General features: G+C 33.8%; 1 protein-coding gene across 1 annotated transcript in view; it reads right to left on the bottom strand.

The window, feature by feature from the left end:
- Positions 1-4326: 4326 nt before the first annotated feature.
- LOC132545066 (atrial natriuretic peptide receptor 2-like) overlaps positions 4327-16670 on the bottom strand; it is a 38113-nt gene continuing 25769 nt past the window's right edge. The window contains exons 7-20 of the mRNA XM_060208734.1: positions 16421-16502; positions 15969-16065; positions 15442-15597; positions 15209-15313; positions 14693-14764; positions 12883-13048; positions 12226-12375; positions 10251-10434; positions 9399-9539; positions 8751-8943; positions 8375-8564; positions 6052-6135; positions 5311-5402; positions 4327-4401 (exon numbers count right to left, since the gene is read on the bottom strand). Coding sequence (XP_060064717.1) covers positions 4327-4401; positions 5311-5402; positions 6052-6135; positions 8375-8564; positions 8751-8943; positions 9399-9539; positions 10251-10434; positions 12226-12375; positions 12883-13048; positions 14693-14764; positions 15209-15313; positions 15442-15597; positions 15969-16065; positions 16421-16502 — 1787 coding nt within the window. The remainder of the gene's footprint in view (positions 4402-5310; positions 5403-6051; positions 6136-8374; positions 8565-8750; positions 8944-9398; positions 9540-10250; positions 10435-12225; positions 12376-12882; positions 13049-14692; positions 14765-15208; positions 15314-15441; positions 15598-15968; positions 16066-16420; positions 16503-16670) is intronic.

The raw sequence follows: 16670 nt of genomic DNA on the forward strand, positions 1-16670 counted from the left end.
CACAAAACGGTCTATAGAAGTGTCACATTCTAGTGATTAACTTGTTATAATTTCTATATCTTTTCTCCTGGTATTGATGTTCAAATTCTGAATAGGTTTTGATAAGCTATAAAAGTGTTTGTTAACCATTGAATATCCTCAAAACTTGTGTTTGCTGTAAACAAATAAATATTCACAAAGATAGTATAAGATTTGTACCAATAGATATCCACCAAAACTCGTGTGGTGTGAACCAATAGATATCTACCAAAACGTTTTTTGGTGTGAACCAATAGATATCTACCAAAACGAGTGTGGTGTGAACCAGTAGATATCCACCAAAACGTGTGGGATGTGAACCAATAGATATCTACCAAAACGTGTGGGATGTGAACCAATAGATATCTACCAAAACGAGTGTGTTGTGAACCAGTAGATATCTACCAAAACGAGTGTGGTGTGAACCAGTAGATATCCACCAAAACGTGTGTGGTGTGAACCAGTAGATATCCACCAAAACGTGTGTGGTGTGAACCAATAGATATCCACCAAAACGTGTGTGGTGTGAACCAGTAAATATCCACCAAAACGTGTGTGGTGTGAACCAATAGATATCCACCAAAACGTGTGTGGGATGTAAACCAATAGATATCCACCAAAACGTGTGGGATGTGAACCAATAGATATCTACCAAAACGTGTGTGGTGTGAACCAGTAGATATCTACCAAAACGAGTGTGGTGCGAACCAATAGATATCTACCTAAACAAAGCTGGTATTCTATATGTTTGTTGAAACTAATTGGTTTTATATATGTTGATTTTGTTGTTACAGATATATTTTTGATATACTTGTTTTAAACTTATGTGTAATTAATACTTGTATATTACCAATTGATAATTCCATTGTATCTGGTATCACTATGTATACAGGAGTTACATGCATGTCAATTAAGCATTTTAATTTTATAATGATAAGATAAGTCAAACCTCATTTTCTCAAACTCATATAATTCAAAGACCTGGTTCAATTGGAAGCATTTTGCAAGTCCCAGCCAAACTTCACACCAAGCACTTCATCAAGTACTCAAACTCTCTTAATTGAAATACTCGGATTAATCGAATTTTCCCATGGTTCCACATACTTTGAAATAATGAGGTTTGACTGTATATAATGATTGTGCAATATATACAAGGTGCTGTACTTTTATGTTGGTATTTCATGGTACATTGATTAAGACTGTAGCTTCCAGTAATAAACTGCATCCTTTTAAGAACATGATTTGTTTTTGTAATTCATTTGATGCAATGATTCTATAGACTAACCATAAACACCTGACATGTTTACGTTTTTGTGATATTGATAAATAGTATGTCAATATTCAAATAAGGAAACCACACCATCAGCAGATAAGTACTACATGAAATAAACTTCCGAAATAATTTTTAAAAAAAATGTAACCTCCTTATTGCAATAATCCAGACAAAGTTCATAGGTCAAGTTCTAGTTTGACGGTCCTAAGTGTAGGTCTTGACAATTCGTACTATATTTAGTGTCATCAGTCAAGACCTGGACATTTGTAACATTTCTTATAATACGTTGTTTCCTTGTAACAAGAGAACCACAAAATTATGTCAATAAAACTTGTATAAACAATTACTGTAGTTTAAATATTTGATGAGTTAATTTCAAATAAATTATTAAATATTAGTTATCTTCATAAATGTTTAACGATGTACTTATCACCCAGATTGAAGATCTTTAATGAAAATAACTAACAAGGACGCTAAAAGGGATAAAGTTTATTGACATTTAACAACATGTAAAATTCCTTGATTAGGTAACAAGTTTATGAGACATACTTGACGTGAGAGTAACCATGTTACTAATTGAATATCGTTCGAGACTGTACCTCAAAATGCATGTTTGGGTCTTTGGAACAAGTGCCTTAATATATATATATATATACACAATGGAAATGAAATTCAGTAATCATATGATATCATCACAACGTTTTGCGTTATAAAATGTTCGAAGATTTCTCGTCTTTGAATTCAAATACATATTATACGAATTTATAATCTGTTCATATAAATTAATCACGCATGCATTGTGGTCAAACATTTAATGGTAGGCGGGTACCGTGACCACAGAAACTGTTCTCCATATATAAAGTTACGCACTTTGCAAATACATCGTACGTGTATTTGATAACGCATTAAGACTCGATAAGTCTCTAAATGACTTCAGTTGTCGACGGACGGGCATAAAAAAATAATAAAAGACAAAACAATATCACCTTAAAGCGGAGTTAAAGGTGTGTAAAGTTTAACATGACTTTGTTAACTATTTCTCACACTATACTGCGAGTGTAGAAAACGATATTACAACAAATAAGTCAATAAAAAGACTGGATATGCATTTTTAGGTCATCTGACCCGAAGGGTTGCGCTGTGCGCAATTGATTTTAAACCTTACTCCTCTTTCGTACATTTTATGGGTTTCAACCAGATTTGGTCTGATGCATCATTGGGTGAGAGCAATCATTTCTGAAATTTAGAATTTCGATTCAACTCCTCGGGGTCGAGGGACGAAGCCCGAAAGGGGAAAGTGCTGAAATTATATTTTAAACCCTACTCCTGGATTTCAAAAAGCTTTTGGTCTGATTCATCAGTTAGGGAAGATGATTATTTCTTAAAAAATAGAAATCTGATTCGATGCGTAGGGACTTGTGGGCTGGGCCCCAAAAGGGAAAATAAGACAAAAGTTTGTTTCAAAACGTACTCCTGTTTAGTGCTTGAATGGATTTAAACCATATTTTGGGTCGGAAAGATAATTGATAGTGAGAAATTATTTTTTGAATTCAGAAAATTTATTCGACCCCTTAGGGACGTAGGGGTGGGGCCACAAAAAGAAAAGTTAGGCAATATCTTGCTTCAAAATGCTACTCTTTAATGCTTGAATTGATTTCAGCCCAATTGTCTGAAACATCATTGAGAGTGAGTGGGGAATAATTTCTTAAATTCAGAATTTTGATTCGACATCGAGGAATAAGGGGGGGGGGGGCGCAAAAAGGGAAGTTAGGCAATATCTTGGTTCAATATGCTATACTTTCTTGATACTTGAATGGATTTCAACCAAATTTAGTCTGAAACATCATGGAGAGTGGAGAATCATTTCCTTAATTCAGAAGGTTGATCGACCCCTAGTTAATAGGGATGACCTTGATCCACTTGAAAGGTCACAGTGATCAAATGTGTTGAAATTCTTTAACAACTTCCTCTCAATAACCAAAAATCCCAGGATGATATTGTCCTGTTGCAGGCTAAGTTGTAAGACTACCAACTTTGTTGATATGAATGGCATTGACCCAATTTAAAGATAAATGTTTAAATGACTTCTTCTGAATAATCAAAATGCACAGGGTGCTGATATTGGACCAACTTTCAAGGTCACAGGGGTCAAATGTGTTAAAATGCTTAAACAACTTATTGACAAATGACTTTTTTTCAACAAGCAATGCGTCCGGAGTAATGGCAAGTGTGTAGTGTATGTATATGATTTCAAATTTGCAGAAAATATCTTGATGGACCAACAATGTCTTCAATGTAAGCTGTAGAGTAGTTGAGCAATTAATTTTCGGCCTATCCTGCTTCTTTCATATATTGGTCCTTATAGTCAGATGACCGTTAAGGCCCCATGGACCTCTTGTTCGTTTTACGTTGTTGGATGTAGACGGGGATTAAGACTCGATTGTTCGCTAATTATCGTCGTGATAAGCTTTGTTATTACATATAATATCGTATCATGTATCATGACCACCTGTAGTGGTAGAGTTTTTCTCAACAAGATTTCTTTTAATGAGATTGGAATTAAAATCGAGTTATATAAATTTTTTTTTTTCGGATAGATGTGTGGCGTCTATCATTGGTACATAATAAATAGGCTATTGTACATTCAGAAGATCAAATTACAACATACTCTGTATAGGAAATCTTTTATGAATCAATCTGATACAGGATTTATGAACCGAGTGAGAGGATTTCCGAGCCTAACGCATCTAAGATTGAACTATTTATATCACTGAAATACTTACTGGAACATTCGTGAAATCAGCATTTTATCAGAACAATACAAAATCCAATCTTCAGATTTTATCTTTTTCATATTTGAAACTTATTAAAATCATTCCGTCCCAATAACAAAATACCGACAGGTCAAAAAGACGTAGACAATAGAGAGGCTCATCGTAAAATTGTTAATCAGTTCTAGATATATGTACCCAATGTTAATGGAAAGAGCCAATCTATTTTAATTGATGGTGATTAACTGTAATGTTACGGCTTTGTCATTCTGAAGAAGGAAGAGGAAAGTCGAATCCAGTTTTGCCTTTTAGCCAGTATGTTGTCATAGATCCTTTGCCCTGAAACAGATAAATACAAGAGTTGCCAATATGTCATGATGTTATTGCATATTAACTCATAATTTTCATTTCCAGTTATGTTGGAAATTTATCACCGACAGCAATGTAGTATTTAACATATATTAAAACACATTGTATTTCTTAGACTCTCACATTTACATATCGAGAGGGCAGGTCACTTTCAAAGAATGAAATGAAATGTTCAATGTATGTATATCTAATTTAATATTTTAAGTGTTTTAACGTATGATAAACCGTTGTTTGGTCTTCGTAAAGACTTAAAGGAATCGCATTATTAAAGTGGCTATCTTAGAGATGATACTTTCTATATTTCAACATTTCAATGGTAGACAAACTCTAACGAAATAGCATAGTCTTTAATAAGATAAGTGATAAATGGTGGCTATTATAAAACATGCTACATTTCAAGAATAAGCATGACGTATCCAAACTCAATAACTTTATAACAAATAACCTTTTGTTATCCCAGAACTCTGTTTTGACATGTATGTTATACAAGGATATATTTAAGCGATGTACCATCGTTACATGACATTTATGGTAATTATGAAGTACAGAACTTGGCAGTGTAACGCAATATGTTCTGTATACCTACAAAATGTGGTCATTCGTAACGGCCATGCTACAAGAAGACAATTTAATGTTTTATCCATATTCCCTACACATGGTACTACCATATGTCAATTATGAAACAATTCAAACTAAAATATAAAACAAAATATCAACCATCGATTGAATGGAACAGCCATGTTGACGGCGTGGCGTGGCCGTTTTTATGCCTACACAAATGCCGTCGCGCTGGTGTCTACCCGGATGTCATTCATCGCAGCGTAAATCGAACTTCTTTCTGACTAGTTTTAAGCAGTGTTAGACTTCACAGATATGTACCTTGATGGGAATTTCTCCTCGGAGGATGATCTGGTACACTCCAAATGTATCTAGCGCTTCCTTTGTAACACTGCTTATGTGGATTCTTTTGGCTGTGATATAAATAAATGTTCTGATATCAAAATGTATATAAAATTGTAACATGCTGATCATTGTAATATTCTTATCGAAAAAAACCACGGAATAAAAAGTCAAAAGCAATTGAAGGACGATGAAAATTGAATTTTTTTCTTTTTTTCCCCGATGGAACAAATTTTCACGGTTTTCGGAAAATCTTGAAACGAAGGAAATGCCCTGGAAATATATTTTATATTCAAGGTTATCCATTTTACAATTCTATTTCTTTCTCTAAAATGGTTAAAAATAGAACTCCACGAAAATAATCACGTTTACAGTAACATACAACCATAGGTGTCAAAATGTAGGCCCCTAGTATCATTGAGGAGTCCAAGCAGGACGGAACACTTGTATATGATACAGCATAATGTTTAATGATTCTTAGGTTTAATAAAATCATGAAACAATCGCAGGTGACATTGGTGTTCAACTTACTGGACAATATTTTCTGTAACAAACAATATCAGATCATTTCTTCACTATTTTAAATATCTCTGTAATTCGAGCACGTCTTTCCTGCATTTTAAATCTATATAGTCTGACTCATATAGACTGGGCATTAGAAGCAACAAAGGGAAGATCTGCATTATCAAACAATCATCAAATAAATACAAACGTGATCACCTTCTCCATTAGATTCCATGCGGGAGGCAGTGTTGACTGTGTCCCCAAACAGACAGTAACGTGGCATGGTTAACCCAACTACTCCTACAATAACAGCAGCATTTAAATAAACTTCCCATCCAATTTTCAACAATATGCTTAAGCAATGAACTGTTACCAGATGGTTATATATAGTCTATATGAAAACAATCAGAGTGACAGATAAACAAAATGATCGCCCGTCACTCGTTCCAATCTGAGAACAGCTGAATCTATAAGGTTCCTTAGGTGACCATGAACAACTTTCTTGAACAACATCTGTATCAAATAGAATCATCACGAAGACGTACACTTGTCTTATTGATAACAGGATTTTACCTTTTTCATTTGTTTGGATTAAAAGCCAGGAATTTACATCACTCTCAAAAAGAACCACATCTCTGCTTAATAAGATATATATATAATCATAAACGACATTTATTCCAAATAAAGACAAACATAGAATGCTGTAATATAACTAATCTTATGTCGAATAAAAAACTCAATTTGTGATCATAATAGTTCATAAGATTATCGTTTATGATAAAGAAAACATAAAGAAAATACCAGCATGACAACATAATTATAGTTCAAATTCAAAGTCTATAAAACTACGGCAAAATATGAACAAAGGAAAGATTTACACGGTGACTCTTGACAAAGTACAAGGAGAATAAGACCAAGTGTTCGGAAGAGTAAGCGTCTTCTGTTTTATCGCCGGCATCCGCGACGTTCTCTATTGAGAAAAGGTATACAAAGGTTACAACAGAACCATCAGGCAAACTAACGAGCATCACGTGAGGAACAGCACCATTTCATCTGTTCTTCAATTTGAACTTTCTGGCGTCAGTATTTTGGTTAAGTCCACATCGTATTTCAGATTGTGAAACTTATAGACATCGTATGAATGCAAATATACATTTGGCCACAGCATAGAGACCATTAATTTCAGTATTAACATTTTAATCAAGACTGGTTTTTCCTTATGTGAAAATAAAAGTTGTCGTTCTGCATGAAGTGTCTCCTTTTATGTTTGATACCGTATACCACAAAGCGATACAATCAATGGAACGATAACACAGATAAAACTGGGGTATTCCATACTCCAACAAAACATCAAGTTTGCTTTGCCACCTAAAGCAGCGTTTGCACGCGTGTTACCAGTAAATCATATACGTACTCATGTTGTTTTTAAAAATGTCACGTCAAAAATTTACAAATTCTTAAGGCGAGCTCCATTCATCACTGTCAACAGTATAAAGTCTTGGCGAGGATTCAACTGTTCTCATGAAATCCACAAAAAAGTCAATGCATGGTATCCAAAATGCCAAACAATAGAAGAATTACGGGCTGTATTGATTCAAAAGTAGCAGAGGTTTCCTCAGAACATTATTCGGCGTCAGGTAATCGATATGAGACGATTATACTATACAATACAAATAGACCTATAACATACATGTTACGTTGTTAAAACTTGCTGAAATGAAAAGTATACGATATTGATGTTTATATTGATGAAAAATTTGACCTCTAACCTTTGGTATAACAACATTTTCATAAGATGTGGAATTCAAAATATACAAATATTTGTTTACATTGATGGTATTTTGACCTCTGACTTTTGATAAACTTTGGTATAACTACATTTTCATAAGAAGTGGAAATCAAAAGATACAAATATTTGTTGATATTAATGGTTTTTGACCTCTGACTTTTGATGACCTATATAGTGACCATTTGAAATGGAAAGTAGTCCGGAAAGGAAGGAATAATGGAGTATAAGTATATGCATTTTTTAACTGAGAATATATCGAAACATCCTCAATACTTCTGGGGTTACTACCACGTTCGGTCTCTGCACCCCTGGAACATGTCATGGCAAATTTGAAGGCTCAAGTGAAGTAATTTGATTGGTTCAAGAAGAAAAAAAACTGACCAATCGCAGGCTGATACAAATCCTTATAACAAACGAGCAACACTCAACTTTAAAGCTCTTACAATATACCGTTATGCATTCGTTTGATGTACATCAGAGGATCGAAATAGTCTTTTCGTCTTTTCCACAAGGTGTCGCTCACGGAACAATCAATTTGGAATTACATTTTGTATATAATGTTGTTGCCTCTTGTATGTAGTGTTGTTGCCTCGTGTTGTTGCCTCTTGTATGTGATGTTTTTGCCTCTAGTGTTTTGTCTCCTGAATGTATTAGTATTGTTGCTTGCCTCCAGCTATGCGGTCATTAGCCTCTTATTTTATTTCAAACTGGATTACAAGCACAGCGATATCCTATGCAGTAATGACCTACCAGCACAACAAGCCCCTGTATGAAGGCCTATGCGCACTCTCGTGTTTTCGTTGGGTCTGTGCCTTTGACGAAAATTCATGACGGAACTGAGTATGGTAAGGGACATATCTGCTATTTGAGAGGCGTGGCTATTGCCTCCCTTGCGGGAAAGTCCCCCAACTACCATGTATGCGTCTCCGATGGTTTCAACCTGTTAATAGTAATGCCAAAATGAAAATGAAAAGGAAACACTTGTTTGAAAAGCAACAGTATTTTAAAGAAAATCTAAGCACAATTTAATCACGCCATTTGTGATTATATCGATTTTTTATGAGTAGAAAATTTATCCTATATATAACAAAACATGGGAATTGATATATGATTAAAGGAAACTTACTTTGTAAACATCGAATTGGGCGATGATGTCATCAAAAAGAGTGTAGAGGTCATTTAGAAGGTTAACAACCTGCATAGCAGTACTAGAAGCTGATATGCTTGTGAATCCAACAATGTCTGAAAAGAATATCGTAACTGCTTCAAACTCCTCTGGGTCTACAGCCTGTCCCGATTTAAGCTTTTCGGCTACAGCCCTGTAAAAAACATATATATTGCGCTGTCAGTATGGGCATGTGTACTCTCTCTTTAAAGTATACTGCGATCGCTTCATTGAACTATCCTTACAATTGTCAGAGTTTACGAAATGGTTTTCACCATATAACGTGTACTTGTACACACACATAGGATAATCGATGGTTTCCCGTTGGCAGAATTAAGTAAAAATTGATAAATATATTACCGTTGGTATATTCTGGTATTCGTACATCACAAAACGTATACCGTCGTTTGCAGAAATATGATTCAAATATGTTTAACTGTGCGTTTCATCTGTAATAGTAGATTTTCTTTATCCTCAATGCAGTATCATTTCTGTTATGAAGTCGGTATATACTGACGTTTTTATGGTGAAATAGGTACACGCGAAATACTATTGGTAGATCCTCTATACATTTGATATCATAGGTGTAACGTAACTGTATGTACGTACTGTGGCAACATCCGGTAAAGGAGGCGATCTGTTTTATGTTTCTCTTCAGATAATTCCATGGTTCTATGTCCAACTAACTCCTCAAGGTTGTTTGCATATTTTTCTAGTCTGGCAACCATGTTATCAAGTATCCCGGCTTTCCTTAAAGAAAAATATATTGATGTGAGAGACGAAAATGATAATGATAATAATAAAGAAGAGACTAAATGACACAATCTCGATGGCTTTTGATATACACTATGTACTCGCAAACATCAATATATTATTTACCATATATAGAACTTGAATGACAAGTTATAATGCCAAAGTGTAATATTTGGCAAACACATTTGGTAAATACTTAACATATACGTACGTATGATAGATATAGAAATAACGTGTCTTTGTCTTTAGTTACAGTTGTGGTATACCCATTCTGCAAAAGTGGGTCAATGACAGTGATGCCAGCTGAGGCTGATTTAAAAGTTGTTCTCCTCATGTGCACAGATTTTACATTAGGGAGACATGTACTATTTTATAACATGCTTTCCATCCTACATACGTTTTTTCAGCGATTTCCCAGATTTCCCAATGAATTATAACTGTACACCACTAACAACCCTCGTACTATCCAGTATATTAATCAATATCGGACTCTCACCCAGAACTTTATTCGAAATTTACCCTTGATCGAAATCTTAATATATAATGAATGCTCATACTTTTAGTAGTAGGTTCCAAATATGAAAAAAAAACAATGCTGCGTTGGTATACGTGTACATAACATAATACATTAATGAATTGAATTATCACCCCGACTGGCAAGAGGTAACCATCTACGATTTCTCAACAAAACTGTAATATTTATCTTACTTCCCACTATTTTGACTTTTGACGATAAATTTTATCGTATCGTATGATGGTCTCTCTGTGGGTTCTTCCTTCCAGCAGGATTTCATCATATCAATCAGTGCGGGTTTCTCATCATTTGAAGTTTTAACGTCAGTTATGGGGCGACACAATGGCGGCCCGCCACTTTTTATTTTCGATATGATATCTGACAAAATAGAAGAAAAATACAGATACAATACAAAATGCTAACATGATCTGTTTTAAGACATATTTCGTATCTATTTGAATTTAGCATCCAGTGTAGTCAAAGTGACTCTGTTATGCTGACATGTCGGTATTTTCTTGTTGCCTTTGTTATGAAGTGGCGGAAATGAAGCTCTTCATTATCGGGGGTAGCACCACAAATACACGTCTCCTTTCAAGCCAAAGCGAAGCAAAAGTTGACGATCGCTTACGGATTTTTGAATCTCAGCTGTTGGAAATTTTGAATATTTAACATTAGTTCTAGGGATGATTTTTTTTAAAGGTTCGATGGCAGAAAGTAATTAAAACAAAACTGTCGCTGCACTTAATCATTTTCTTCTTATTTAAATGTATTATAGGGATGCTGGGATAGCAAGAAAAAGATATTCTCAAAATTATATTTCATCTCCATAGCAACCGAAAAATGTAAATTCTGAAAAAAATGTTTGCTTAACAAAGGGGGTGCTTTCTTTATTTTTTCCGATTTTTTACCCAAATGTCTCGTTTTTCAAAAATCAAGAAACAGCCTGAATTATTTATGTTTGGGACCTAAAATCTTGAAATTGATCCACATAGTCAGCGTTCACGTATTTCAAATCTACAATTTGTGGTGATCATTCTGTTTTTATGGAACAGCAGGAGTTATACTCAAAAGATGTACAGTAGTAATCAGAAAAAAAAACGTTGAAATTTTTGACATTAAAAATCAAATCACGACGACACTATAAAATGTACAGTTATTGGTAACAAAGTATATCAAAATACCAAAGTTTATGCTATTACGTTTTATTTTATGCTATGTTAAATTATGCCCTACTTCCGGTAAACGCGGGTTTCATACATCCGTAAGCGCCGATGAATACGGACAATATCATAGAAGGTGATTAATCAAAATGAAAATTGTTATTGGGTCTTTGGAACAACAGACTCATCTCAGGAACATAAAGTCCTCGATCATAAAGTTAATAGAGTCTCCTCTGTTAATGGTATATCATACAAAATGATAAAACTGCGAGTATACTGATTACGTTCAATATATTTTTGTATTTAGGGTTAGTGAACGTCATCCTCTGATATCTATATCGTATAATTTAGATATTTTCCAGTCTAAGATTCAACGGTGTAGGCCATTTAGGTAATCACAATTTGCCCCAGATCAGGTCATTGTCTTAGTCGATGGATTTGCAACATTGATTTTATAATGTGTATATAAACACAGGAGGCTATTACACGTGGTTTTACTACATTATCAAGCTGATTTTCCTGTAAATACTATTAAAATATTTGCATACACGAAGGACACTTTTTTTTGCCGAAAATGATCATTTGTAAAACCTCGTGAATAATTATTAAGAAATAACAGAAGAGAAGAGAAACATACATTATAATGAAATCATGACCATATACCGAGATACTGAGAATGGTTCATAATTGTTTGCAGGCAAGTATGCGGATTGTTTTTACGATTTGGTTTCCATGACTTCTTATTAATAAATGTTTCATTGAATTTGAAATTACAAAAAAAACCAAAGAAAAAAAAAAACAAAGAAAAACAAAGATGAAAAAAACCAAAACAAAAAAAAAACCAAGAAAACAATAATGTGATTGTCTGAAAGTATCCACGTAAAGATACCGTGTATCATCTTTTATCTATTATCAAAATATACAAACCATAACCCAGATCAGTTTTCTAAAGTCTGTGCGACTTAATTAATAATGATAATTATCTATAGTACGTAGATTAAATACATACCCTTTGCTGTTAGTGTCGGTATGGGGAAGATTCCCATGCGGAAGTATATTTCGTGTAAGACAATTCCAAAAGCATAAATGTCTCCTGCTTGCGTTCCATTCCGTGGCTGGACTGGTGCCCTCAGCAACTCGGGAGCAGTCCACAGCAGAGCTTAAACGACAAATACAATTATCAACAAGACCATTTGAACAGGAAATGTAAGTAAAAACTTGCAAGCGACGTTATTTCTAGTAGACATCATAGTTCGTGTTCCATCTTTTAATCCAATAAGTGTCCTCTATATACTGAGGAAGCATTTGTTGTCTTTAGATTTGCTATTTTATTTTTGTTATGTCCCATAAACACTTGTATGATATATTAGTAATACACGGTAAATGCTGCTTCGTTTCATTGGTGTATCACTTGGTGGCATACGGCACAAAACACATTAGGAGAAAACACAAAATTTAAAAAAAAAAATAAACAAAGTACTCTTTTTGTTGCTGATGTTATTGAAAACATCCAAGATATATTTCTTTTTAATTAGTGGTGTGTATTTTTTAAAATAACAGCTACAGCATCTGCATATCTTTCAATCCATGATTTCATCGCAACATCCAAGAAAAGTATTGACAACCTACAGTTGTATGATGTTAATCACTGTTTACTATTACTTACCTTTATACCGCTCCTCTTCATATTCCCGTTGTTCAGTGTTAGAACCGACAAAGCTACTAATACCATAGTCCGTTATCTTCAACACCCATCGATTATCTACGATACAGTTCGAACTCTTCAACCTCCCAATCGATTTCAACACAGACGCGGACAAATAGATCAGCCCCTGGAAATCACGGGTTTAGAAAAATTATTTCTGAAAAAAAAAATTTCTCTCCAAAGGAATTCTAGATATAGCTTCTGACAATAACGTATCCGTTAGCTGTTCATTTTTCATAGTTCTAAACCTCATACCAGCGTCTCTAAATCAGAGTTATAGTCGCATAGTGGCTCGGGCAGCGTATTAATTACAGTGAATACTGTATCTGTAGGGCCATTTACAAACTTCTCCTAGACTGTCTTTTGGTATTCTTCGAGTTTAACATGACATCAGGGTCTTGCAGATTCGTTCCGTAATTCTGCCAAGCTTAGCCTATAACTATCACATGCTGCTGGTGAGCGAAAATAAAGAATGTAGATGACTGTAAAGCCAAATTCAATGTTGAATATTACTAACATATGCTCCCAGTGAATAAAAAATATGGGATTTTAATATATGTAAAATCAAAACCAACATTGACCACTTGTACAGGTTTTTTTCCGGAAAATTAAATCTTTATTTTTCTGAACATTAGTTCCTTTTAGCAAGAAACTCTAATATCGTTACACTTTACTCATTGTATCACCAAATAATGCAAAATCATTTACCGTTGTATTTTCCATGGGACTAAAATCTTTTGGCTTTTACTGGTTACTAGTAAATGCTGTTCACGACCACCGCTATTGCCATACCCATATAATATTTTGAGTGCCAACGAATTCATCGAAAATAAATTCCACACGAAAACTAATGAATTTCCAGTATGCTGATATTATCATATATTGTAAAAGACAAAGATAAAATTTCTGTAATTTCGAGTATATCATATATGTAATTTGGAAAGAATTACTTTGTTGAATTCGGTTTTAGGTCATATTAGCATACTGCTGGTATGCTGAGATCCTCGAAACGCTTCACGGCACATTATCGTTCATCCCTTTTTTTTTTTTTTTTTTAGAAATATCATTATTAAAGTTTCAGACACTGGCTACTGTTTGGTATGAAATATTATCCAACTGCTAGTTATTTACTTGTTTTGTGGTAACACGAGACCAGACTATAATGGTTCCTATTATGATGAATGATCAACTAATAATTTAATTTAAAATACGGTGTTAAAAATATTTTCTTTCTTTCTTTTTTTTTATTAATGAATTGTTGGTGTTTAAGATTTAGAGTAATTTGGTGAGGCGACACGAACACATGGAAATATCGAAAGATACTACACTGTAAATCACCACAAAGGGTCAGAGTTCAAAACGCATTGATAGCAAAAATTTTGGTTGTACAATTCATTATGTATCTGATAGAGAAATGATTTATTCAATGCAAAAGAAATGATAAGAGACACCAAAGCAGGTAAAATAAACACATTTTTGGAGTTCTTCAAATTACCTATTCTTTATGTTTTAGTGATAGAGTAAGTATATATTGTCAATGCAAAGCTATTTTATGGTAGTGATCACCTAAAAATGGTCAAATCCTCACATTGAAAAATTTATCGCCGTGGACATAATCTTGTGTTCAACATGACGTCAGTTTAATGTCCTTTTTTATAATCCAGCACATCTTATTTTTTGGCCGTTTTGTTTAAGCTCTATGCATAATTTATAATATTTTATTCAAGACATAAAGGCTACAGCTGTAGCTACGTAAGTTTTGTATTGTTACCTCCAGACAATCCGTTATCAAAGACATTTTGAAGGTCCAGTCTAACTTAATATCATCGTTTTGCAAAACATCCTGCAAGAACAATGACAAATGGCTAAAACATAACATCACAGTTTGCAATAAACACATATCAATGATATAGCTTAACTTTTTGAAAACTCTTCGAACGTTATTTTACAATGCGTTGAACACTTACATATTTTCATATCGATAAATCACACAAACTAAGTGGAAATGTTGCAAATGTTTATTTTAGTCGCGTTGTGTGCCAAAAAATTTCAATTTGCAGTAATTGATCGTTTTCGTTGATTCCTTTGCTTGAGTTATGGTAACACATGTCAGTCATGTGACTTAATGGCGGCTAAATAGTGTTCAGCGTGAATGAATTTGTGGATTGCAATATTAATATGTATCAGTTATACTTGTTCTGAACATTTTGTTGTCGCTATATGCAAAATGCATTTTATCTTTGTTCCATGAGTGCACTGTATCGAACAATTTTAAAATACCACTTGCCTGTAGACTGCCTTTTGAACAGTACTGAAACAACACACATACATTGGGTGGATCAATACAGGCGCCAATAAACGGATTAACGTTGTCATGAGTCATTTCCTTCATCTACAACAATCGCAAAAGTAGCAAGGTCATCCCGTGTATATAAGTAGCACATGAATTGATTTGGACACAGACCATTACCTTTCTAATAGCATATAAGAAAAATAAATGAAGTAAATGCCAGATTTTACCGCTAGGAGTTCCACATAATCATTTCTAGTCAGCACCACCATTTGGTTCATTGACATCCGTATAGACACTGTCAGGCCCTTGTATTTGCCTGTGCTTATAAAGTGATTCTCGTCCTCACCGTTATTAGATATTGTAGCGAGACTCAGCTTACTGAACTGTAAAGAGATACAAAATGATTCCGGTTAATTCAACATATTATCGGTTATGATTACGACATTTCAATCATATTAAGATAAATTGCATCCTTTGTGAATAATGCGTACAATAGGGAATTCAACAAAATATGCAAACTGGACATGAACATAAATGTCTAATACATGACCTAGATAATGATTAAATATATTCATATATGAATAAAGAAAACGCAACAAATTATATAATTTTCTGCTTCAATATCAAATTAAAAAGCGATATGGATCAACGTTTGACAGAAAGTTATACAAAACACAATCATATATAATTAAAACATTGTGTACGATTATACTTAAACAACAAATGATATACATGTATATTAAAGGGCAGTTACCATACTACCAACTCCTGTTTGACCTTTATGTTTAAAAATATCCTGGTACTGTACTTTCCATAACATTTTCTTGATTTCGTTCTCATATTTCTTCTTTCTGTTAAATACAAAGTTTCCATTTAACATTAAAAGAATTCACATACTGGTGTCTGAATAATTTAAGAACAAAGTTTTTGTATGCAAGATGTATCTACAAAAGCAAAAAAAACAAAAACAAAAACAAAAACAAAACAAACAAGCAAAAAAGAAAAAAAAAACCAAAAAACAAAACAAAAACAAAAAACAAAAAAAAACCAACTAGATAGTGCCTTATAAAATTATCATCGACATTCTCATTTGAATATGTGAAACATCACTTGTTTCACGTTGACAGCTCTATATCAGAATAAACAAATGACAGAGTAACAAAATTAGTGGTGTTGTATTTAAGTATGTCTTGATAAATTTCCTACCTGTGCCAAAGACATACGAGGACAATGAACACAGCAACAAGGATAGCTGGACATAGAATTCCAAAGACAACCGGCAATGCATCTGGAGAAAAACCCAAAATCATACAACGTGAAGAGATGTTACCAAGATTTTTATGATCATTTAACGATCAGATAAATACCATCGAAAGAATGATTAAATAATATCACCAAAATCACCTCTATGATCAGATTCATGAAACGATTCCGACACTTTTTTTCCGACACTTGC

The sequence above is a fragment of the Ylistrum balloti genome, unplaced genomic scaffold (assembly GCF_031769215.1).
Source record: "Ylistrum balloti isolate Yb309-2 unplaced genomic scaffold, AGI_CSIRO_Ybal_v1 Utg369822, whole genome shotgun sequence".
NCBI lineage: Eukaryota > Metazoa > Mollusca > Bivalvia > Pectinida > Pectinidae > Ylistrum > Ylistrum balloti.